This window comes from Anthonomus grandis, chromosome 7 (assembly GCF_022605725.1).
Source record: "Anthonomus grandis grandis chromosome 7, icAntGran1.3, whole genome shotgun sequence".
NCBI classification, from domain to species: Eukaryota; Metazoa; Arthropoda; class Insecta; order Coleoptera; family Curculionidae; genus Anthonomus; species Anthonomus grandis.
Genome location: NC_065552.1, coordinates 14744657 through 14771604, shown reverse-complemented (window position 1 = coordinate 14771604; position 26948 = coordinate 14744657). Strand labels below are relative to the sequence as shown.

Sequence of the window (26948 nt, the reverse complement as noted above, 5' to 3'; positions counted from 1 at the left end):
AATTCATATATAACTGCTTTTGCTTTTAGTTTAGAGTTTAGGGTTCCATTAAAAATTTAGTTTTTTAAAAGGGTTCCGTCACGGGAAATGTTTGAGCACAACACTGAACTCCTCAACTGCAGCCTGCTAAAGCGTTAGTCTGGTAGGAACCAACGGTTAATGTCAAAAATGTCAAATAACGTCACGGTTAAGGCAATCGCTTAGATGGGATGTTTTAATATTGCGGGTGCTTTGCTGAATGATACTCCAACTAGAATCGGAAGTAGATCCGGCTCTACAAGCAATAAACTTCCAATGCAAAACAAAGTAACTAATAAGGGCAAAAATATGTAATTGTGGTTTACTTATTCTTTTATAAGTTTGAATGTCTTAGATTTTAGTCTTTTACTCTAATTAGATCCTTAAAGGATATTTGTATACATATTATATATTATCTAGGGTTTTATTTTTGTTTGATGCATCCATTTATTGGAGAATTCAACGAACAAACGGTGTTACCCAGTATAGTCAAGAATTTGATTTTTTTAATGATACTGCTGAGAGCTATAATGTCAAAATTCTTCATTTAAATATTTGCGGGATTAAGACCAACCTTGACGTATTGCTGAGCTTTTTAAAGCAAATTAAGAGGAATTTTGAGGTTATAGTTCTGTCAGAGACACACACTGTTTATGACATAGGAGTTATTGGGTTAAGTGACTATACTACAATTTATAATGAAGGAAGCTTTAATAAGTGCGATGGTATTATAATGTATGGCATCGAAAGACATTCAGGTAGAGCATTCCTTTGGATTTATTGGTAAAGTAAAATATATTAAGCTTCTATTGGGTTTTTTTCGAATACACCCCTTAATTTTAAATGAATTTGTTCCAACTTACGCATCCTCACTGTATAGATCCCCAGCAATAAATGAAGACACCTTTGTTGATAAATTATCTGAGTATCTTCAGAAGAAAAAGATTTTAGAAAGAAACATATTATTACCGGTGATATTAATTTGGACTTACCTAAAACCAATAAAACATACATAGAGGATTATAAGAGCGTCAACTATAAAATTACCCACCACTACTCAATTGCTTTTTGCTTTAATAGTGATGTCACTCAAACAAGTGATAAGTTAGCAGGTGGAAAAACAAAAACTTATATTATAAAAAATTGAGATCCGTTTTAGAACAGGAATCATGGACCAGCGTTTATCAAAGCCCAAGTCTTGACATCGCAACGTCAAATTTTATTAATAATGTAAAAGATTATATTGCTAGAATTAGAATTACAAAAATTATAAAACAAAGTAATACAAAAAATGCAAAAAATGAGTGGATAATAAATAGTTTATTATTATTAAGCATAAGTTTATCTTATTAATCGTATAGTGACTGAATATTTAGAAAAACAAATTATTATTTCCAATAACCAGTTTGGTTTTAGAGCGGGAATGTCCGCAGAAGATGCTATAGCGGCCCTTATAGAACAAATATATGATGCATTAGGTAAAACAATACCATGTCTTTGCATCTTTGTTGATTTAATAAAGGCGTTTGATACGGTCTGCCATAAAACTTTATTAAAAAAATTAAATCAAACTGGTACTACAGGGTATCGTATATAATTTGTTTCAAAGCAACAGGTAAAGTACAATACGTCAAATTAGACAAAGTAAAGAATGATGTTAAACCATCGCGCATGGAGTACCTCAGGGTACTGTTTTGGAACCACTCTTATTTACTATTTATATCAATAATTTACTTACAGGCGATTGGAGGAGACAGATTGCATGTTAGCTTTGCCTATGATACAGCGATTTTTTTATACTGGAAAAACATGGGTCTCATGTAAGGAAGTTGGCTGAATTGGATCTCAATAATATATTTAATTGGTTTCAAATTAATAAATTAACATTGAACCAAAGCAAAACATTTCCCTTTGTTTGGCTTACCTGAGTTTCAGTTTTTAAATATTTTTATACACGTCATAGCACAAACAGATAATATCAAATATCTGTGTATAATAATCGATAAACACTTACGCTGGGATAAGCAAAGAGTTCAAAATAAGATATTTGATATCACGCCTTTCTTTTTTGAAATCTTTTTGACTCTTGCACAACTTAAAGACCTATATTATGCGTTAATTCATTCTCATATAAATTATGGTATGTGGGTTAGGGAACGGTACGGCAGAATTACATACGAAAACTAGAAGTAATTCAAAAATTGGTTTTAAAGATTTGTTTAGATAAATCAAAATTATTTTTGGCAGAACTACTATACACAGAAGCAAAAATATTTGATATAAATTATAAGGCAACTATTTTTTTTTATTTAATTTTTATTCTTATAAATAAACGAAAAATAGATCTACAATTTATATTGCATTACCAAAATAGTAGTTAGTTAATATACAGGTGTTCATTTGAAAACTTCCCACCATGGATTTATCGAAAATCACTGTTTAAAAAAAAACGCCGAAATACGTCAAAAGGTTTGTCAAGAGGGACAACTTTCTTACCTAAAATTACTTCACCCTCTTTCAACCATTGCCCGCCAGGGTCATCCCCTTAAATATTTAAAATTTTAAATATTTAAAATTTAAAAAAAATCTTAAAAATTTTTAAATGGCAAGGGGTATCGAGTAATAGGTTGTTTAAAAGGTCTTTCGAAAACTTTTATTTTGACGTTTGATTTTTTTTAATGGGTCGATTCGTTTTCAAGAAAATTAGAAAAATCTTTGTTTATCTTAATTTGTTCAGATAGAAAACAAAAACATGAAAATATCAGTTTTTATTTCAATTAGTGTTCAAAATGTTGTTGCCCGTTTTTGGCCAAACAATGATATAGCCGATGTTGTTGTGGGATATCATGGCAGCTGTCGATGATGCGTTGACGAAGTTCATCCAAACTTTCAGGTTGGGGACTAAACACAATAGATTTCAAATGACCATAGAAATACCATAGAAAAAAGTCAAACCCATAGAAAAAAGTCTAACGGTGTTATATCAGGAGATCTAGCAGGCTATAGGGCGAAGGATAGGGTTTCCATCATCATCGATTTGGTTTTCAATGGATTTATTGATAAGCAGATTGATGGTATTTTCCAACATATCCAAATAAATGTCTCCATTTAAATTTATGAAGTTTGGTAACTGTGTGAACAGAACCTAATGAAGTACCAGTGGCAGCAACAATTTTGCGTAATGAAGTATTAGGATTTATTCCAAAATGACCCAAAACTTCAACTTGAGCGGCTTCATCCAAAATTCGCCGATGATCACGTTTTTTATTTGCAACAGATCCAGTTTCAGTAAACTTAGTAACAAGGTCCAAAACATACCTTTGCGCGATGCGAAGTTATCTTCTCCGGATGTCTGGCGTTAAACGTGACGGCAGTTTGCCGTGCACATTGATTTTGGGCACCATAAATTAGAATAATTCCCACTCTTTGGGCTAGTGTGTAAACTATTTTGGAAGTAAAATCTTCAATTCAACAAATAAATTTTCACTATTCCAAGACTGTCACAAATGTAACTGACGGCAAAATAAATTCTTTATTTTCCTTAGCAACTATAAATAACTAAGCAGGTATAATGAGAAATACAGTTCGCCCAGGATATCTGTGTTGATGAAAAGAATGCGGAAAAAAATTCAGGTTGTTATTTAAATTTTTTAAGGGGATTACCCTGGGGGACAGAGGGTGAAAGGGGGTGAAGTAATTTTAGGTTAGAAAGTTGTCCCCCTTGTCAAGCCTTTTGACGTATTTCGGCGTTTTTTTTTAACAGTGGTTTTCGATAAATATGTTGTGGGAAGTTTTCAAATGAAACCCTGTATAAGAAAGCGTCGCCACTAGGAGACCAGTTTAGGTCTGAATATTAATGAGACTTTTTAAATGAAAATAAACAGTAGAAAATATATACAATATAAATAAGATTTCTTACGTCTTTTTGTTGAGTGTGTAGGTATATATATATACCGGGTGACACAGAAAAAAGGGAACACTTTTTTTCACTAACTTTTTTTAATAATTAAACAATATTCTAGACATTTTCATGAAATTTGGTACATGTGTTCTATGCATCAAGACGCATGTTTTTGGTGTGCAAAAAAAATATTTTCTCTGCCAGAAGCGTCCCTACAAGTCTTCTATTGAATATTTTTAGTAAAAAAAATACTACGCCACTGCTTTTTCTTAAAATAAAAATTCTTTTTGAAATCTTCAATCACTTTTTAGCAAATTTGATCTCTTAGTTTTTTTCGTCCGACGCATGGTTTTTGCTTAAAAAAATAAAAACAATTTTACTTTTCTAAAAATCTGATGCGCTATGAAAATATTTGTTCATCGATTGCAAGCAAATTAAGGGATCAGATTTATTATCAGAAGTATGAAAAGTTAAAAATTTAAATAATTTAAGAAATACTCATGTTTTTAACGCGTTTAAAAAGTAAATGGGAGTAAAAAAGTGCCGTAACGCGTCTTTATTTAACGCAAATAAAGTTGCAGAGTCGCCTATGCATGTTTCTTATTGGACGTTGCTATGGGCAACGACCTGTGATTTTAAATATCAAATTGCTAAAAACCCTCATAGCGCGTCATTTATTTGATTTTTAACTATTTATTGAAGTTATTTCGTTTCCACGCTATTTTTCTGAATATCAGTAATGGCAAATTATACCAATAAAGAAATGGCAGCAAGTATACAGGGTGTTCCGGTGTTCCATAAATATTGGTAAATAATGTACCATATCAGATTTTTTATAAAAAATAAATGAGGTTATGTTAATAGCGAAATCTATTGGGGAAAAAATGTCGGTGTGTAACATTGGTGTAATTAGTGCAGGTTTGTATAATCCATTAGGGCTCAAAGGTGGCACTTTTTGCTCTGAGTGCACCCAGTTCCGCACGAGCTATAGCAGGTCGTGCGGCTCTAGTTCCTATCCCAAGTAGAAAACATGGCGGTTATTATTTAGAGAATTTGGTAAATAATTGCATATAAACAAAACTGAATTTTAAGGGAAGTAACGTAAAACATAACCTCAACTAACAGCAAGTTTTGGAATTTTTCCCTCAAGGCTAAATCTAAAAACCATTGGCAGTGCAACAGTGCGGAGTTTTTACCTAAACCGAACCACATTTTTTTTCAAATAGATTTCACTATAAATTTTCCTAGTCCGAAAGCCAAATATAAACAATATACAGGGTAATGAACCTAATGTAATTTTTTTGAATTCTGGTCATGAACGTTTACGAATCCATAAAAATCAGAGAAACATACACCGACATTTATCTTTAGAAGAACGCTTTTACAGAAGAGTACTACAATTTAAACAGGATAAAGTTGGGGAATGCCGTGATATATCCAGAGAAACATTTGTAAGTGTACGTGAAGAATTTGAAAATGGGCTTTATTATTGTCCTCAAAACAACGGAAAAGAAGATTTCCGTTATTTTGACATCAACATATCAAGAACAATTGTAAACATTTAATTAAATAATAATAAAAAATTCGAAATAGTGTGTTTATTTAGTTTTCTGAAATGTTGCTTTTTATGCCTTGAAAAGTATTTTTCAAGAGCTTTAAGGTGATAAATCTTTCGAACTCTCCTTTCCATTTAAGATTTTAGGAGTACATCTCACTCTGTCCAATGGGTTGCAGATAAGGGTGAGATAATATGTTTGTTTTTGTTCCCTCTTCATTTGATAGAACTGATGATTTAGTTTCTTTTTTTCTAGCCTTTTATTTGGTTTTTTGATTTTATGTTTGGACAAACCAGTGCTAGCCCAATCACTGCTTTAATCTTCTGAAATAATGTCTTTTTCATTATTATCATTATCTTCTCTGTCAATATTCATAGCCATTGCTTGTTTATCATCTGTGGATTTATTGTTCTGAAGAGTTGTCACTGTTTGCTAAAAGAAAAATGTCCTGACTGTGGTTTAGAAAAGGTGATTAGGAAATAATTTATTAGTGTTAATCTTAGCAAAGAATGTGTGTACCAAAAGAAGTTACCTTAGACTCGGGATCATAACTATTATTATCGAATGGAAACGTCATAATTTCAGCATTTATTGTTTTATTGCAAGATGGTTCCAGAACACTTTCGTTCGTCAGGAAGTCAAGGTCTGATACACCAGTAAGATTGAGGTCAGCTGAAATTTATTAATAATTAAGCAATTATTAAAAGAAACACACATAACGTGTTTGATGTATCTAGCTTTATCCTTACCTACCGCAGCACTGAATGAATTCATGGCAATACTATTTTCCTCATTAGAAACAACTGTTCCATTTGGTTGTATAATAATAATAGGGATGTTGTCTTTATCAAGGTCGGTAGTTTCAGCGGCTCCTCCTGCTAATGGTTCATTGATAATAACTTCTTGATCACCTTTGGGTTGCAGAGATAACTCTGGATTTTGCTAAAAAATGGTCAATATTTGTTGGATTTTGCATACATCTTGTTAGAGTGGAGTTCTCACAGTTACCTCAGAAATAACACTGTCAATAACATTTTCGAGAATAGTGTAGGTCATAATTGTTTCTGGATCATTTTTAGGTTCGTCTCCGTTTGTTTGTGAATGTACCGTAGCTTCATGTCCCGCTAATTTATTAACAATAATTTCTTGATCAGGCTTGGGTTGAAAGGATAATTCTGGATTTTGCTAAAAAAATCAAATTTTGTTTTCCGTTTTGCCTACTTTATAAGATTGTGCATACGACGTATTATGGTTGGAGTTTTCAGTTGCTTACCTCAAAAAAAGCATTATCATTAACATTGTCAAGAATAGTCATGGGGTCTGGAGCATCTTTAGATTCGTCTCCCTTTGTTTGTGGGAGTACCGCCAACGTCTAAAAATGTATAATTATTTACAATAACAAAATGGCACCATTTGTTAATTAAACAACATGAATTTAGTTAATTAATTTTTCTAATTTATTATTATTACGCGAATTTAATTTAAAAATAACGTACCTATTGAGACATTGTTGTTCCTTCGGAAAACTCTTCGTTTGTGAGTCGCAATTTCAGGGTTTCAACAGCTTCTTTACTTTTAATACATAAATTCAGACACCGTAAGCCCCTAGACATTTTTAGGATAAATCAATAACAGTATAACAACAAAACACACTGAAAACACGTCCGCTTTCCACGAGGAGGGTTAAAAAACTGATTTAGTTTGGTCGTTACGATTATTTAACATCCGACGAGAACCAACGTATCTGATATACCACGATTTCCAATATATCGTAAGCGACCCACGTTTATTTCTACAAATATTTGGGCGGTTGCGATATTTCATACCCTAATGTTGGCGCAAAACATAATGACAAACAAAACAAAAATATCGTAAGCGACAGGTGGATACGTTTATTTATATGAATATTTTGGGCGGTTGTGATATTTCTAACCCTAATTTTGGCGCGAAACATGACGATTAAAAAAACAAAATATCGTAAGGGACTTACAATATTACTGCTGAATCTTTTGGTAACTGTTTTAAGAGTTTCGCTATAGAATAAAATGCAAGCGACACAAGCTTACGATATTTTATTAATTAAGGTAGTATAACAATATAATAATGCTTTAATAATAATCTTGGTTTTAATGCATTTTGATCAGTTTTTATTGACTTAAACAATCTCTGAATATTTAAAGTCTTGCAAAAAGGCAACATATTTCTTTTCCCTATAATTGTAGAGATCAAAAGCTAAAAGTAGCTTTAAAGTTTATTTATTAAAAATTCTTTCAAAGTCAAGCCAAAAAAGTACAGATCTCTGCACCATAAGTGACAGAAGTTTAAGTCAACATAAAAATAAATAATCTGCTCAAATAGCTTTTATAATTTATGAGTTTTTTAAATTTTCTTTGAACCTTGAAACAGGAAACTACATTAGGAAATGTGGGTTTGTTGAGTGATCTTTAAATGAAACAATCAGTACCATGACCTATGGACCAAAGTGGATGTTTTTAGAAAGACTCTCAAGATCAAGCAAAATAAACACTAAAAATGCTGTACTTTTCAACTACCTTTATTTCTTCCTAAGGCTAAAAACTTTGGCATCACATTCAAACCACAAAACTGATTTAACACCATCACTGAACTCTTTACTTTTTACTCAAAACTCCAGTTTTAATCTTCTCCCCAAAGATGCTTACATTGTTAGTAAAACATGTATGGAGAGTAAAATTAAAAAGTTTGGGTTAGTGGTAAAACTATTTTGAAATTTATATTTATTTTCTCTCCTAAATATTATAATGAATAATTAAAATTAAATTTAAAATACACAACAGCATTAAATAATAAAAAGCTTAAGAAGTTTATATGTATGAGAAGCAATATAAAACTGCTATAACTTATTGTTTATCTATGGGGTGGTATAACAGGCTGCTCTTTATACCTAATATCTTCTTCAAATTTGAATAAATTTCATATCTGAAGAAAATGCTTACATAAAATTTGACAGTTTCAATTTTTGACAGTTCAATATAGAGTGTTAGAGTTAAGATTATTATTTCTGAGTTTTTATTGTTCTTTTATTCATAGCAATATAAAACTGCTATAACTTATTATTTATCTATGGGGTGGTATAACAGGCTGCTCTTTATACCTTATATCTTCTTCAAATTTGAATAAATTTCATATCTGAAGAAAATGCTTACATAAAATTTGACAGTTTCAATTTTTGACAGTTCAATATAGAGTGTTAGAGTTAAGATTATTATTTCTGAATTTTTATTGTTCTTTTATTCAGTTTTTCATTCTTAATATATAGCTATTTCAAGTTTTATGATATGACTATTGATCTTGTATTTTGTAATGGATTCTATTTCATGCCAATAGATTTTATGCAATTGAATTCATCTCACAACTCTAAATAAATTTTTTATAAAAAAATAAAATTCCTAAATCTTAAATTTACAATACGATTTTAATAATATTAACGGAAATCTTATAAATTTGATCTCTACTATACTTAAGAACTAAATAAATAAATTTTCATAGAAATCTTGAGCCTTCCATCGGCATACCTGCTCGTCCTACATTCTACATTTTCGTCTGAGCCGACCTTTATTTCTTTTCCTACACATGTCAGGAATGTCAGTTTTGCTTTGGCGGCAAATTGTCTTTTGTTTATACACTCTACTATTATCCCTCTCACCTCAAAATTTGTGAATCAGTTACTAAAATATAATTTAATCTTGTTCCATAAAATTGCGAGAGAAACCATCTTATTTTAAAGATGGGGGACCAAGAACTTCAAGCTCTAAACATGGATATAAACCAGCAACAAAGCTTTGTTAGGTATTTTCGAAACTTGCCACAAAAAGCTGCCTCCACTGTACGATTGTTTAATAGAACCGACTTTTATACATTGCATGAAGAAGACGCGAAACTTGGAGCTGATTTTACGTCGAAAATCATCAAGTACATGGGTGAAACTCCCAAGCTTAGCTATGTATGTATCAACAAGAATCAAATGGAAGCACTAGTTAGGGAACTCTTACTTATCAGGCAGTATAGAGTGGAAATTTATGTAAAAACTCCAGGAAAAAATAATGACTTTCAATTAGAATATAATGGTTCACCTGGAAATCTTACTCAATTTGAGCAAATTTTGTTTGAGAACAATACAATAGACTCATCCAATTCTGTAATGGGCTTAAAAATAGGTAAGAATAATAGAACCATTGCTGTTAGCAATGTTAATACAACAGATTTAACCATTGAAGTATCAGAATTTATTGATAATGAATGTTTTACTGAGTTGGAAGGTTTGCTTGCTCAAGTTAGCCCGAGGGAATGTATTATACCCAGTAGTGGTGGGCCCGAGTTAAACAATATTAAAGCAATCCTTGAAAAAAATGGTATTTTAGTAGCTCAACTCAAGAAAAGTGACTTTGACTCATCAGACATTACGCAAGACCTAAATAGGTTATTGTTTTTCCAAGTAGGCAAGGAAAAGAAAGCAGAGATATTTCCAGAAACCAACCTCAAAGATGCCATGGATTGTTTGCAAGCTGTGATAAAATTTTTGAACCTTACTGGCAGCCAGTCTAATTTTAACCAGTATAAAATTGGGACAATTGATATTAAAAGGTATGTGAGGGTAGACAATGCTGCTCTTTATGCATTAAACATTTTGCCAAAACCCAGTTTTAATGAAGAAGGTGCCCCAGTATTTACCAATATTCCTAAGAATCATAATCTCATAGGAATTTTGAATCATTGTGTTACACCTCAAGGAAGAAGGTTATTAGAACAGTGGATTAAGCAACCTCTAAAGGATCTCAATCTCATCAATGAAAGACTAGATGTTGTGGAATGTTTGATCAAGGATTCAGAAATCAGAAGAATTATTAGCAAAGATGCATTGACAAAAATGCCTGATCTGATGTTATTGTCAAAAAAGTTATGGAGTAAGAAAGCAAAGTTGCAGGATTGCTATCGTTTATATCAGGCTATAAACTATCTACCAGGACTTCTATATACATTGAGAAAATTGGAAAACAGGTCTATTAAGGATGTATTTATAAACCCTCTTGGTGAATTTATAACAGATATGGAGAAATATCAATCTATGATTGAGACCATGTTGGATTTGAATTTAGTTGACAGGTACAGCAGAATATTTGAAGCTCTATTTAATAACAAAACACATTTCTTCATATATTTTTCAACTCTAACTATCTTCATAATATATAATTCACAATGTATGTTTAATAAATAATCTTTTATATACACTTTTCAGCTCAGTAAGATTGTATATATTTTTTTTTTTTTAAGAAATTCACATTCAACTTTTATATATATTTTAAATCTCCTGTATTTAATTTTTGGATTAGACAAAATCATGGAAAATGTACCATTTCTTTTTGCTTTGAAATTCAAAATATGTTAATTATTATCCTAAGATCTTGCTGATTTAGCTGTAAAACAAATACTAAAACACCCATATATGCATAAAATATTTCAATCTGAAGCTTACAATAATATGAAACTTTGAAAACAAACACATGGTAGATTACCTTATCCCTTTATAGGGCAGAACTCTGGGGGTTACTTAATACAGACAATTTTGAAAAATATCTTCTAAATATGTTCCTTTTAAGAAATTTTTTCTAAGTATTTTCCTTTTAAGAAAGTGTGAAAAGAAAGTTTTTTTGATTTTATTTTGAGTTATGGGGTGGTACATATTTGTACCACATAATATATTATAAGAAATTATTTATAATAAATGAAACATATTGCATTTGCTTGTATCTGATTTATTTAACAAAACTTAAAATAGCATTTATTATTTATTTAAAGTTAAAACAGTAAATAAAAAAGTTAATTCTTAAAGAAATACATATTATTTGCTATATCATCAGACTTTTTTCATATCAGGTTATATTCTAATAATACATAAAATCAATCTCCATCCATATTATAACAAATAAACCCTTATCATTAGGTAGTTATCATAAAACAATATTATTGTTTTATGATGAACTTCACATTTTTTGCAGATAATGTTTGATCTTTGTTGTAATTTTTTTGTGCTACAATGAGCACACCTGCGTCTTGTACCTTTTATGCGTAAGTGGGTTCCAACATTATTAAGTCGTACAGCATTAAAAACACTAGGTCTACCATCCAAATGATTTCTTTTTCTTGCACGTCCAAATTGTGAAATTGGCCCGGCCTTTAGTCGTCCACAGAATGAACCTATTAGCTCTGTCGATAATTTTCATCGGAATTGCAAATGAGTCATGGGCTTATCCTTGCTGTTCGATTGCTTGACAGTTGTTTGATAGATTATATAGCTTTTTACAATACATGAGTCTAAAAGGTAATAGAAAATTCTCATCCACTATCTTCTACTTTTCCATGAAATACTATAAGCTGAAAGCAGTTGGTCGAAATGATCAACTCCACCCATATAGAGATTATAGTCAGCAATTCTTTCAGGACATTTGACATTGGCTCTTTCTCCTGTTTTTTGCGTTCGCAGAACCTCAGTTTCTTTGAGGGGATTATGCATAGTACTTATAATACAAACAGACTTCTTACCCCTGTCATTCCACTTAGATATTCACAAATTCCCTTATAGGAGCCCATCTATTTCTCCAATACTCATATTTTTATCATCTTTTAGCATAGTCTTTGGAAACAGTTTTCTAGTTTGTCGAATGGTGGAGCATGAAAAGAATTTTTTTTCCAAAAGCTTTCTTGCCAGTGCTATTGATGAAAAAAAGTTGTCAAAGAAAAGACAATATCCGAGCCCTTCAAAAAACTGTGATAATTTTAATACTACTCTTTCTCGTAAACCCATAGCTATCCCATGCTCCCTTCTTTTTCAGCTCCTTCATATAAATAAATCCCTAAACAGTAACCTGAAATAATCAAAATAAAGTCATCATAATTTTCTTAGATATTTTATGTCTTACCTGTAACACCACATGCTATCACCCACATTTTGAATCCCCGTTTTATGGGCTTCATTGGCATATATTGCCTCAAACTGCTTCGTCCTTTAAATTTTATCATTGATTCATCGACGGAGAGGAATCTTGATGGACAAAAAATAAGCTTAAAACGTTTTGTGACGTACTCTAAAAATGGCTTTACTTTATAGAGCTTATCGTGATCTTCTTCTCTCTTTTTTGGCATACAAGTTTTATTATTTAGGTGCAAGAAGCGCGTAATTTTGAGAAACCTTTTGACAGTCAATACATTTTTTATTCGCGTCACTTCAAAATTCTGGTCGCAGCTCCAAAATAGCCTCATACTGCGTAAAGAATGAAATCCCATAATTACAAGTATACCAATGTACGCCTTTAGCTCGTCCAAAGTTAAATCTAATACTTTATTGCACTGAATCGTATATAAATTTGATTGCTCGACAATGTATTGCAAAAATATATTACTAAGTACTGATAAGAATATATTACATGGCCGAAATATATCAATTTTTATATTTTTAGAAACACCAAAAAGGCATGAGAAATCTTCTCCATGGTCTTTATATTGCTTTGGTGTTTGTGATTGGCGCGCCCATGTGGTTGGGCCCGCCTCTTCATCCGAAACATCTGATGAGCTTGTTTCATCCCTTTCCTCTTCATTTATAATTCGAGGAGAAGCTTTTTCCGGTTTTTCGGCAAATTTGGTTGCTTCTTCTTCGTTCGCGCTTTCTTCTCTAATCTCACCTTCATCTACGTAATTACTTAGAAAAGATTGATCAGAGAGAGTTGGACTTGAAAATCGGGTTGAAGAAGTATTCGCAAATGTAGATAGAGGCAATTCGTGATCAGCGTCTGAATCACCTTCAGCTTCTGAATTTATGGCCATGTCATCATCTATGACCGATAAAAGATACTCGACATCATTGGGATTTTCTAGATTGAATTTATTTTTTTTATCCATCTAAAAAAATACTTTATTATGGTATATGTGTATAAATTATATAAAAAAAAGATGTTATACAACAAGATTTTCAATAAAAATAAGCCTAATTTACGACTTTTGTGCCAAAATACGTATCTTCAAAAAAGACCTGGCAAAAACATGTTTATTATTATCATTCATCTAAAAATAACGACAAAAAACAAAAGTAAACAAATTTCGTTAAGAGTTATGTTTAACGCTTAGTGGTACAAATATGTACCACTTTTGTTTCTTGGAAAAAACATCGTAGCGGCACTGATATTTCATCCGTGGTTGGAATAAATATTTACTATGGTATATACCACACTAGTTTAAAGTAGTAGAAACTCTGTAATAAGTATTTCCTACAAAATATATCAGGTCATTGAAAATGTTTATTATAACCTAAAAATTAACCTTTACCAATATTCGTCGTAAACAAGGATTATTTATACTGACATACTAAAACTTTTAAATGAATCTATAACTAACTAGTTTGTACTTACCATCTATATCAAAATTTTCACTAAAAAACTCTTGCCACATTTAAAAAAAAAGGCCGAAAACTCTAAAAAACTCTCTAAGAGCACTGTAGTTTTTAAAAATGCCAGTTGTATATATTTGTACCACTTTAAGACGAATAGTGTACTTCTTTTGTACTAGCTGGAGCTGAGAATAAAGGTATACAAATAGACCACTGCTCGCTAGTAGATGTTACGCCTACATTTTAAGAAGCACCATACTATCCATCTATTATTATACCTCCATCTATTATTATTTTGTTGAAACATCAAGTGGTACATATATGTACCAGAAACCTATAAAGGGTTATAATACAAACTGACCTATATTTTTATTCCAAGGTCATGACAGAAAATAGGAACTTTTCATTTGAAAAAAAATTATTATTTATTGAATAACATCTTATTCAACTACAACTAAAAACATTTTTTTTTAATAAAAAAATCACTCAAATTTAATAATGCGTCCATACATATAAAGGGTGTTCCTTAAAAACATGCTAATATTTAAGGGGGTGTAAACATATGTCCTATTAAAGTTTTCAAAAAAAATCAGTTTTTTAATAATAACTTAAACAATATTGTAGACATTTTTATGAAATTTGGTACATGTATTCATTTAATGGAATGACTTGTGAGGACATGAAAAATTTTGAGCATATGAAAAAGTCACATGCTTAGGCTGAACTGTTTTGTGAAATTAATAATATCACTAAGGGCTCAGTAATAAGCATGTGATTGGGAAAGCCCTAAGTCAGAAAACCAGCTATGCCACACTTGCAGTGTGAATGTAGACACTTAGAACAGTTATTTTCATAAATAGTATTGATTTTTTGTTAAAGAAAGTGTCTTTTTAGCAGTATTACAGTTTTGATCCTATTCCCATTATTAAGCCTTTTTCCCATTGTTTAAAAGAATGTTAGTAAATAAGCCTTTTTTTGCTAAAATTGTTTTTATTAACCCACCCTTGGGTTCTGAACTTCTTAAACCTACATACAAGTGGTTTTAAAAAAGTCACTTTTAACTCTGGTACTATGAAACAAATAATATATGCTAGTAATGTCTTTAAACAATCTGTGTTTTCTGAATATACTTAACTAAACGATGTGGCCATGTTAAATTGATATGAGTTATTGTGTTTTACCCTTTCACCATATATATTTTGTATACTTCAGAGTAATAGTTTTCAAAAAAAAAAATACATTAAATAAATCACTTATTATTTTAGACATGAGTTCTTAATAAAAAGTAATGTTAACCCTGAAATCAATGAATTGGCAAAGTCAAAAAATGCCATTGAAGAAAAAATGCAGAAGTTACTTAAGAAGGCTGCCAATGATCTGGGGTTGGAAGAGGGTAAAAGTATTAAGCTCGAGAACAATCCTCAACATGGATATTTCTTTAGAATAACTAAAAAAGAAGAACAAGCTTTAAGACAGGTGAAGTAAAAATATATACCTATAAGTATTAAAGTGTCTTATTGATATTTTCATTTACAGGCTAAAAGCTACAAAATAATAGATGCTGTAGCTGGAGGTGTGCGTTTCAATACAGAAAAATTAATTATTCTTAACGAAGAATATTCATCACTAAATGAGAAATATGAAGAATTACAGAAAGAATTGGTGGATGAGATGATAAAAGTTGCCGCTGGTTATGCTGATACAGTAAAGAGCATTAATGTCATTTTAGCAACACTCGATGTCCTGACATCCTTTGCCATTGCTGCTACTAGTGCTAAGGTACCTTATGTGAGGCCTGTGATGAAACCTATAAATCAGCAAGTTCTAAAATTAACAAAGGTAAAATAGAATATGTTTTATGACAGAATCTTAAAATATCACTTAAAAGAATCAAAATTAAAAAAAAAAATGGTGTTTCATCAGTTGTATTTGATATTTTGAGTGGCAGTCAAAACCAGTTTAACATGTTCTTAATAAATACTATCTTCTATTCAACTATTTTAATTTGTCTTATTTAGTAATTAGATTACTCGAGAAAATGTAATATTATAACTAGTATTTTTTTCTTATACGGCGAATCAAAAACGAAACAGAGGCATTGACTGGCAGTTAATTTTTTTTTGCAGGTCAGTCAATTCTCTTTGTGATGATGTAAAATTCCTGTACTTGAATTCAATAGTTTTGGAGATTTATTGATTTACAGCTTAAAGTAGACTTGAATAGGTTTATCAGATTAGTTTCTACTACTTTCAGAAAAAATGTTAGTAAAAGCATTTCATTAGCTTGCTCGCAAAACTTAACAAGTCCCTTGCGCTAAATTTTGTAGGAACTGAATAATTTGCATAGCGGTCAGGCGCGGTCCCAAGGGGGAGGGCGCAAAATTAAAAAATATATATAATATTTGGTGTAGTTCAGTGTTACTACAATTTTTAATATTTGCTGGAAGGAAGACGTTAAGAGACACCCATTAATTTATCTGAAAATCTTTCTTTTAGGTCATTAATGATAAAATCAAGTATAGGAATAAAACTGGTAACTGATTTATATTTGAAAAATTGGCCCGTTGAGTCTTTGAGACTTAAAAATAGATAAAGTCAATGCATGATTGAAGCAGGGAGAAATAATAGCGTTTTCAGCATCTTTCTGAATTTCAACAGCTTCCCCTTTAACTTTTGACATGTTTACTGAACATCCATCACAACCAATTCCTAAACACTTTCCTAAATGCAATCCCAAACCTTTTAGTCTATTTATAACAGATCGTCTCAAAATTTCCCCTGCAATAATTGTTTCTGTGTTTATATCGGACCAATTATAATTGCTTTTGTGCAAATCTATAGACCCTAAGAAATCTTCACACATTATTTTATTATTTATAGATCTTATAGAAATGCTTAATTGCGATATATGAGCAATATCAGTGGTCTTGTCAAAAATAACAAGAAAATCCAGAATCACTTTTTTTTTTGATAAAATGGATAAAATTTCTTCTTCACAGCAATTTATTAATTGATTCGCTACCCTCTTGCTTATGTATGTCGTTATATATCGTATACAATATGTCGTATATATATTTTTTAAATGTTCATGTAAAAGCTTATCACACGCATCTATTCTAAACCGAAGAAGAGCCTTAAAACAACCATCATTAGATTGCTCCAGATTAAAGTCACCCTCGGTGACCCCTTAAGGGCATTTTTTTTAATAGGAATTAACGGAGAACGATTTTCAAACACTTGCTTTTTTCTTTTTTTTGAAATCATATTTCTTACGACTTGCTCCGGTTTGTTGTATGTCGCAATAAAGGTGCGTCCTGAAATTAAAACATAAGTTTATCAGGATAACATAAATAAGTAACAAAAAATGAAATTCGTACAAGTCTGCCAGAAATGATCTGCACAAATTATTTCTCTAACGCAGGGCAGAAAACAGTGGTTGGATTATCAGAAAGTTTCCTCTTGAGCTTTATGATAAAATATAATTATATAAATATATGTACGTTACCTACCTACATGCTTCTCGATGGAACGTAATTTTAAAATTTAAAGGGTTTTTCGCTTGGGTTGCCTTCAATAATAAAATTCAATAACTTCAATAATCGGACAAAAAATACAACACAAACGTGATGAATAAATAGCAAGTACCTAGTACTTCCCTTTTAAAACTGCCTCAGAATTATAACCAGTCATTTGGTGTTGCTGTAAAACTTTGCAAAATGTATCACGAGTTTTCTCGGTTGTACAGTTTTCTGCCCACCAACTAAAGATTCTAATATAAAAATAGAGCAATATTTACAAAAAATTCCCTGCTTTTCTCTGGGAAATACGATCCATTCGTATTTTTGAAAATGCCCTAGGTTTGGCCTACGTTTTTCTTGTCGTCCTCTCTTCATATGACTCGAATATGGAAAAATATAATCAGAATCTGGTAACCAATGATTTGTAAGGAGTTGAAAACAAGCAAAATCATCTAATACATTTATTCTGTTCAAAAATTTCGTTTGGTTTCCTGTTAAATGTTTTGAATGTTCCGATATCGCATAATTCACACATATAGGTTCGGTTTGATTTTCCTGCATTTGAGGTTTATTATCGACAGAAGAAGGATTTAACTCACATGTGTTATTAGTACTGTTGTCGCAATTTGATAGGATTTTTGGTCTGATTCTGATGGCTCTTTATTTTGATTTTTAGTTTTCAGTTTTTTAAAATAACTTTTTTAAGTATTTTCTGCAGAACCAAGTCTTTTCTGCGACCTGAGTGTAGCGTTTTTCATGGCAAAAAAGTTGTTTATTAAAAAAAGGTAACAAGGGAATGTCTTGTACTTTTTTTTTAGCAGGAATTTAGTACATAGTTTGTTACCAAACTGTTGCTAAAATGCCTTTTAATACTTTATACATAAATTGACATTATATATTTATACATATATTTCACGGCAGAAAGGATTGAAATTATAGAGATATTTTTCTGAAATAATCAGTGCGCTAATAGAAGAGCACAAATATTTAATAAACGATATGAGAACAGTAACGTGTTCATAGTAAAAATATGTTCTTTAACTTCTAGCTAAATTTCGCTATACTGTCGCGTTTGTTAAAACGCATCATTGGAAATCCCATAATGAACGAAGCAATAGAAGTGGGGGTTTTAAGGCCAGTTTATATAGATTCTACGTTTAGTACCTTAACAACTGTGTATAGTGTTAGTCGATGTAGTATCCAACAGATTCTAAAGGCCCATAGTTTTCATCCGTATGAAATTTACCTTGTACAAGAACTTAATGAGGACGATTTTGATCGGCGATTACAATTTTGTGAAGGAGTGAACGAATTATAAACGATGAACATTTTCTATTCAACATTTGCTTTTCCGAAAAATGTTTTTTTTTCTTAAATGGCATAGTAAATCGCCATAACTGCCGTTATTTATCCGATTCTAATCTCAGAATTTATGATGAAGTATAGACTCAGCAGCCAGAAACATTAAATATTTGTTATTTTTGGCGATCAGTTTGTTGGTCCCTTTTTCTTACCTGGAAATTTGACCGGTGCTATGTATTTGGAATTACTGGAAGGCGTCATAGATCCTGCATTAACTGCCATAATTGAAAATGAGAGTTATCAGCGGTATCTTGCTAAAAATAGGTTGATGTTTCAACAGAATGGTGACCCACCATATTACGCATTACGTGTCCGACTATATTTAGATCAGATGTTTCCAGATCGATGGATTGGCAGAAAAAGTGCCATTTAATGGCCCGCAAGATAGCCAGATTTATCAACTTTGGATTGCTTTTTGTAAAGTCACTTAAGAAGCAAAATCTATGCTACTCAGCCAACATCGTTATCTTTTCTGCAAAAAATTGTGAACGAGTACCAGTCAAATGGCTCCTCAAATATTGTAAAATGTGCAGCAATGATTTGAACAAAATCTTTATTACTGCATGGAGAGTCATAATGGTCATCTTCAACGTTGAGTTGCATGATGGGTCAGTTAATTCTTCAAACTTAAACTACTTTCCTGCCAAATGTATTGATCCCTAGTAATGATGATGTATTAATTTTATGTAAGCTTTAAATCAATCTTAATCAATTCTCCAAAACTGAATTAAAGAACATGAATTTCACGTCATTATGAAGGGAAAGATTTATAAAATAAGGTATCACTTAATCCCTCTTTCCATTTAAGATTTTAGGAGTGGTGTGACCCTCGCCCAGGGGTGACGTGTTAACTTGATTTTTTACCAAACGCGTGTCGCTCTCAAAAGGAAAATAGACGGTTCTGAGCGTTTTAAAAAAAAAAATTAATTGAACTGCCAGTAAATGCCTATGTTTCGTTTTCAATGCATTATAGTATAATTATTTATTTGAATATTTTTTTATGTATCTTCTTGAAAATAATTTTCTTATTATCTTGTTTATATCATTTCTCGTTTATTTCTTTGAATCGAGCGAATTTAAGAGAGCATCGTACAAATTTGGCGAAAAAAATCAAGATTTTGTTTATTGAAGATCTATCGTGGCCTATCGAAATCACGCGACAGCGAAAAACCGACGCTATGAAGTATTATATATCTATTTATTTCACAGCAAGTAACAATCATATCAAAGAGTTAAAGATGTTAGAAAAATGATGATATTGAGTTTAGGTGAACTATTATTATTTGAGAAAATAAAATGTTATTTTTTGCAATTAGGTAATTTAATTGATTAAGTGTATCAAATAATTATAGGTTACTAATTTTCTTTTTTTAACAAACAGAAACGTCATACGACATTTATGTTTTCTATGTACTAAACTGAACTAATCACATAGTTAGGGTTTAAAATATGATCCCTTAGATTTAAGGTTTGACCTGATAAGTACCACACTTCATAGTTACTTTTTATTTATATTTGTTCTAGTAAAAAAAATAGTTAAGTTTTTAAAATATCTTCTTAAATGTGTGAATATATGAAAATATCGCACCTCAATCTTACATAGAAACTCGCAAACTAATTAGTTACCGGAAAAACGCCAGATAAACAATAATCCAATCTTTTCAATTGTCATCTCAAAATAGTAGAGATATATTAATATAGGTTTGTAGAAACACTAAAATTCTTACTTTTTTTTAGGTACGCCATCCATGCCTGGAACAGCAAGATCAGCTAGAGTTTATCCCAAACGACGTTAATTTCGATCAATTAGACAAGACGTTTTATATCATCACCGGCCCAAATATGTGCGGAAAAAGTACATACATTCGTTCGGTAGGTGTGTGCGTCCTAATGGCTCACATTGGCTGTTGGGTACCCTGCGACTATGCAGAAATATCTCTAGTTGATGGTATCCTTGCGAGAGTAGGCGCTAGTGACAGTCAAGTAAAGGGGTTATCGACTTTTATGTTGGAAATGATTGAGACCGCCACCACAATCAAAAGTGCGACTAAAAACTCCTTAATTATTATTGATGAGCTTGGTAGAGGTACTTCTACATATGACGGATGCGGGATAGCTTGGGCGATAGCAGAGTATCTCGCCACTGAAGTTAAGTGTTTTTCACTATTTGCCACACATTTTCACAAAATCACTAAATTAGCTGATACGTGTTCAAGCGTAGGGAATCTCCATGTGACTGCTGTTACTACCCATAATGCTATAACTCCACTATATCAAGTAAAGGAGGGAGAATGCGATAAGAGTTACGGAATTCACTGTGCTAAAATAGCAGATTTTCCTCATGATGTTTTAAAATGGGCAACTGAGAATTTAAGCGAGTTGGAGCATCATGAAGGCATGGCGTTAATTAAGGATTATGAGATTCCTCTGAAGAAGAAAATAATTGAGGAAGGGGATAAAACGGTTAAATTAGCCTTAAAAGCTTTGAAACAAGGAATTGATGAAGGTAAGAAGGAAGAAAATTTGGAACAACTTGTGGGGAAAGTAAGAAATGAAATGGAAATAAGTGATAATAAATTTATAAAAGGATTGCTAAGCCATCAGTCAAACTAATCAGTTATGGTTATTTATCCAACCTATATTTGTTTAAGTTTTTGTTAATGTTTTTTTATAAGTTTTCTACCTTTTTTATACCATAATTCTAAGTATTATTTGTTTATTAAATTAAACTTTTAGAAGTAAACAACGTATCTTTGTTGGTATAAATTTATTACACACATACCTTTACTATGAAACCAGAATCTTTGATGTAAGAGTTATCGACGAGAAAATTTGGCAATATGAATTTTTTTTCTTAGGATGTGGCTATTTGAATAAATTAAATTGTATGCAAAAATTAAAAAAACAACCGAATTATATACAGATCGTGTTATCGTGAGCTAAGTATTATCCAAAATAATGGCAACACCGATTGGTTGCGGCTTGCAGGCGGCGGAATTTTTCGTTTTTATTTTTTGAACCGGGAGTCAGCAGACCTCACTTTGCCGTGTTACTGCACGTTGCATTAATCATTTTTGAGCGTTATTTTCATGTTTTTTTCACTATGGCTGTTTATACCCCTTCCGAAAGAGTTCAACTAATTAAATGGTTTTATGGAGGCAATTAGGCAGTACAATGTAGAGATTTGTTTTCAGTGACATTTGAGAATAGACCGATTCCTTGTGCAAAAACGGTTTTAAATGTGGGTACGAATTTTGAGACATCTTTTTGTCTTCAAGATTGTAAAAAATGCCACACAAAACGTCAAGAACCACCTGTTGAAGTGGTCCAGGATAATTAACGGCGGGAAGAAATGGTTTGCAGTACCCTAGAACTTGATTCGACACGGGCCACTAGAAGTGTTGGAGAGGAGCTGGGAAAGAGCAATAAAACTGTTGCTCGTATCTGAAAAAAATATGGGTACAAATGTTTCAAGTATTCAAAAACTCAGGAAATATTTCCTGAAGACCAGTGGCGAAGAATGAAATTTTGTGAAACCATGATGGAAAAGGCAATTGAAAACGAATATTTAAAAAAAAATATTTTGTTTTCTGATGAATCTTCTTTTCCATTACATAGCAAACACAATCCTTCCATTGTTCGTAATTGGTCTCAGGAAAACGAGCACAGAAGTTTTCAGTTTCGTACCCAGTATCCTCAGAAATTGAATGTTTGGGCAGGTATTTTGGGCGACAATGTTATGGGGCCATTTTTTATTGATGGCACTTAAACGCCCAAAAGTACCTTACGTTGCTGCAAAACCAAGTTCTTCCTGCCATTTAAATCCTACCTGATGTAGACCTGGGATCGGTTTATTTTCAGCAAGATGGCTGTCCTGCTCGTAACGCGGCTAGGGTAAAAGAATTTTTAACAAATACTTTTCCTAACCGCCTTATTAGTGGGACTGGTATATATAATATTAAATGGCCTCCTAGATCTCCAGATTTGTCTCCATATGACTTTTATCTGTGGGGTTACCTTAAGCAGACCATTTACAAGCATAAATTTAGTAAGCCAACAAATTTAGAGGAGTTGCGAAATAAAATTGTCGAAGGTGCCAATTCCATTTTACCTGAAACTCTTTTGGAGGTGCGAAATAGCATTTACGATAGGTTACATTTTTGTTTAGCGAAAGAAGGCGGTTTATTTGAGCCTTTTATTTAAAAAATGATATGTTGTTATGTTTATTTATTAGAGTTTTATTTCTGATTTTTTATTATATTTTTATCAGAGTTGATATTTTATTTTTTATTAGAATAACGCTTTAATTTTCATTATGCGGTTTCCTATAAGTAACGAACGAAAACACGATCTGTAGGCAAATTCCAATAGCAATCTAAAGCAATATTTATATAATTTTTTTCTTGCAAAAGTAGCTCTTCAATGTAGCTAACTCCCATTTACAGTCGTTATAATACTAAATTAATAAAAGATACACACTTCGATAGAACATTCTTCGACCTAAGTCCCTAAAAACCCTATCAAAGGGAATATACAGTGTGTGGTGTATTAGTACTCCCTTCCTCCATTGTGGCTGTATTTGTGAAGCAAAAATTAATGGTTTTTTTTGTAGATAGAGGGTGAAACAAGCTACATTTTAAAATTATTTTGACATTTACAGGGTGTTTACAAAAGGCGTGGCGACAGAATTGTAAATTTTTTTAAACGGAACGGTATCTAATATATTTGATTTTTTCATTCTGCGTCAAAAATTAAACAATTTGATATATTACATGTTATACTTTAATCAAGTAGTTTTTGAATAAGAGACAGTGGAAAATAGACTTTTTTCAACTTAAGAGTCTATAGATCCATAAGTATTCGTTGTATGATAAAATGATTTTCATGTTCCTATCTTCACTTTTTAAGATCTAAAAAAATTTCAATTGTCTCTAATTCAAAAACTACTGGATTAAAGTATAACATGCATGACATCAAATTTCTTAGAATGTTATGAAGAATCTAAAAATCAAATCAAGTCTTCCATTGAAAAAACAATAAATTTCTACTGCCACGGCTTTTGTGGACACCCTGTATGATTTAAAACAATTTTAAATTTTAGCTTTTTTCATCCCCCGTACAAAAGAAATTGAATTTTTGCTTGACAAATCTAGCCACAATGGAGAAAGGGAGTATTAAATGGACACGCTGTATATGAATGTTTGGTAAGAAAGAAGATACATCGAAACAGTATACCAGAGACTTTGGAATATCTGATTGAACTTTTGAAAATTAATGGTTTCTATGCATTATTAAGAACTACTTCATTAATTTTGAAACGCCATAACTTTTATAAGTTTATGGTGATTAAACAGTTACCAACCCTTCAAAGCAAACTTTAAATTTCACCAACAGCATCGCTCTGGGCGATGTGCAACGACATTTTTTGTAGGAAAAAGTATAGTTTTCAAACAATGCATCCACGTTGCGAAAAAAACTTCTAAAAAGTTAATCACGAAACAACCCCCTACCCTTGCAAAAACTACCCTTTCCCATTGTGCACATCATTTTTCAGTGTCACCATTTGATTTAGGGTCAAAATTTATGGCTGAGGATTTTTTTCGTTCATAGAGTTTCAAGTTCATTCAAGTTTTACAGGACGGTCACTAAAAGGCCGCATGATTTCTTGAACGAGCGTATTCAAGGCACCAGCTGCACACGCACACGAGACTTAGATGAGTAGTTTACACTACTCATCACACCACTGTGGAAGGAGGAAAAAAGATCGGTACGCGAACACGTTGAAAGACGGTGGAAAATAGCAAACTTTGAAATTCAATAACTTCTTTATTTAAAGTAATAACAATTTTCTGCTCAGAGTCAAAAGAACTGGCGAGTGGAATCTATACAGACAACACTTAACCAGGTACAATGATGCTATAAAAAGAGCAAAGAAAGAAGGGTGGAGGAAGCTATGCCGGGACCTAACAGAGACACCAGCATATGCTAGACTCCACAAGGCAATATCCAAAGGGCCACGACAAACCCTAGGCTCTTGACTAAAACCCGATGGAGAATATACGACAACCGAGGAAGAAACGCTTGGCTTAATGCTGAACACGCACTTTCCGAGATCGAAAATTCTCCATCAACCAGAACATACCCAGGACCCAACTCCTATCATTCCGAACAGGGGCAAAAGGGAATACTGGGAACTAGCAAAAAAGGTAGTAACCTACGAGAGGGTTAAATGGGCGATAAATTCCTTCAAACCATTTAAATCTCCCGGAATGGATGGCATAATGCCAGTCATGTTACAGCGGGGTAGCGAACTGCTGCTGCCTGCACTATGTAAAATAATGCTGGCAAGTCTAGCCACGGCGCATATACCAGAGAGTTGGAGGGAAGCAAAGGTAGTATTTCTACCAAAGACGGGACCGACTCCTATGCGAAACCTAAATCCTTCCGACCAATCTGCCTTACATCATTCCTCCTAAAAACGGAGGAAAAGCTCATAGAAAGGCATATCAGGGACAATGTATTACGGGTCAACCCTCTACATCGACACCAGTATGCCTACCAAACAGGTAAATCTTGCGAATCAGCGATTCACGAGATAACCCAGAGGGTCGAACAATCTCTGAACAAAGAGATCGCCCTAGAAGCTTTCTTAGACATTGAGGGAGCATTCGACAATACATCATATGACTCAACCGTGCGATAGCAGCACGAGGAATACATCCCATGATTGGCGGCTGGATAACCCAAATGCTAAATCATAGGAAAGTAGCAGCAAATCTCAACAGCACAACGGTTAAGGCCAAAGTGTGCAGGGGAACACCGCAAGGAGGCGTACTGTCACCGCTGCTGTAGAACCTTGTATCGGACAGCTTGCTGACACGACTGGAGAGGCAGCTTATCCTCGCTATAGGATATGCTGACGATATAGTCATCCTTACACGAGGGGGTAGTCAGGCTCATGTATTCGAAAAAATGCAAAGAGCCCTGACTACTGTCGAGCACTGGTGTGAGAAAGAACAACTAAGGGTAAATCCCACAAAAACTACTCTGGTTTTCTTTACCAAAAGAAGGAAACTAGAGCCCATTAGAAACATAAAATTTTATGGAGAAGATCTGCGACTTGAAGACGAGGTCAAATATCTAGGTATAACCCTGGATAAAAAGCTCAGCTTCAAGAAACATGTAATCCAGGCTACAAATAAAGCCACAAAAACTCTTATGTACTGTAAGAGAATGTTCGGTAGATCATGGGGACTGTCACCAAAAATGGTACATTGGATGTACACGACAATGGTTAGACCCATCATTACATACGCAGCACCTATATGGTGGCATGCGGCAGAAAAGAGGACTGTAATACAGATACTCAACAAAACACAACGAATAGCATGTCTGGGCATAACAGGAGCGATGTCAACAACGCCGACTGCTGCCCTAGAGAACCTGATAGGACTAAGCCCGCTACACTTAGTGGTACGGGCTGAAGCTATATCGGGGGCGAAAAGACTGCTGTCAAATGGCGCAACAATCCTATCGAAAGATGGGCACAATGCCTTATTTGACAAGATACAGGACCTTGGGCGCCTGGCCCTAAGAACAGACAGAACCAAGGTGACATACCTAGACAAACCTTTTGTCATCAAAGAGAAAAGGGGACCACTGGACGCAGAAGACAGGCTCAGGCAAAGAGGTTACTCAGTATGGCACACGGCAACCAAACGATCCAAGATCGGGGTAGCTGTGGGCATGGTGGAGGACGAACAACAGGGCAGACAACTTATGCTAAACCTGGGCCTCGAAAAACAAATTTACAGGCAAGCATAATAGGAATACAAACCTGTTTCCAACTGATGAGAGAACGGCTGCCAAGAGGCAAAACCTTCGCAATTTTCACAGGAGACCAGGCTGTAACACTTGTACTACAACAGTTCGAGACTAAGTCAAGGACGGTGCAAAGCTGCTAGGAGGATCTCAGGAACCTCGCCGAAGCGCAAAATAGGCCAGAGATAATCCTAGCAGAGAATATAGGCAACAATAAGGCTGCAAGAAGGGCTATCCAACTTGCAACCCAGGGAGCCAGCAACAGCCTGGTAGGCCCTGAACCAACATGTTGTGTCAGCGATAAGACCTGGAAGAGGGAAATCGGCAACTGGCTAACAAACCAGAACAATATCTACT

The 26948-nt window shown here is 33.0% G+C and overlaps 2 protein-coding genes and 1 long non-coding RNA gene across 3 annotated transcripts; 1 reads left to right on the top strand and 2 right to left on the bottom strand.

Moving 5' to 3' along the window:
• Positions 1-6226: 6226 nt before the first annotated feature.
• LOC126738941 (uncharacterized) lies at positions 6227-7128 on the bottom strand. Its single transcript, XR_007661493.1, has 4 exons — positions 6972-7128; positions 6749-6847; positions 6484-6660; positions 6227-6417 (listed from the first exon to the last, which is right to left on the bottom strand). It is a non-coding gene; the product is annotated as an uncharacterized LOC126738941 (long non-coding RNA).
• A 1985-nt stretch (positions 7129-9113) lies between these two features.
• Positions 9114-21520, top strand: LOC126738645 (DNA mismatch repair protein Msh2). Its single transcript, XM_050444069.1, has 4 exons — positions 9114-10617; positions 15157-15367; positions 15428-15730; positions 20508-21520. The coding sequence occupies exons 1-4, from the start codon at positions 9242-9244 to the stop codon at positions 21381-21383; spliced, it is 2766 nt and encodes a 921-aa protein (XP_050300026.1). The 5' UTR covers positions 9114-9241; the 3' UTR covers positions 21384-21520.
• LOC126738646 (piggyBac transposable element-derived protein 4-like) lies at positions 11373-14119 on the bottom strand. The gene is made up of 3 exons (XM_050444070.1): positions 13914-14119; positions 12432-13407; positions 11373-12377 (listed from the first exon to the last, which is right to left on the bottom strand). The coding sequence occupies exons 1-3, from the start codon at positions 13914-13916 to the stop codon at positions 12319-12321; spliced, it is 1038 nt and encodes a 345-aa protein (XP_050300027.1). The 5' UTR covers positions 13917-14119; the 3' UTR covers positions 11373-12318.
• Positions 21521-26948: the final 5428 nt, after the last annotated feature.

Excerpts from the sequence above, each read along its gene's own strand:
- LOC126738646 (XM_050444070.1), bottom strand. Across the intron at positions 12,378-12,431 it reads GATAGCATGTGGTGTTACAG|GTTACTGTTTAGGGATTTAT; the intron begins GTAAGACATAAA and ends TGATTATTTCAG.
- LOC126738645 (XM_050444069.1), top strand. The coding sequence starts at position 9,242 with ATGGGGGACCAAGAACTTCAAGCTCTAAACATGGATATAAACCAGCAA. Across the intron at positions 10,618-15,156 it reads GATTTGAATTTAGTTGACAG|ACATGAGTTCTTAATAAAAA; the intron begins GTACAGCAGAAT and ends TTATTATTTTAG. Across the intron at positions 15,368-15,427 it reads AAGAACAAGCTTTAAGACAG|GCTAAAAGCTACAAAATAAT; the intron begins GTGAAGTAAAAA and ends TTTCATTTACAG.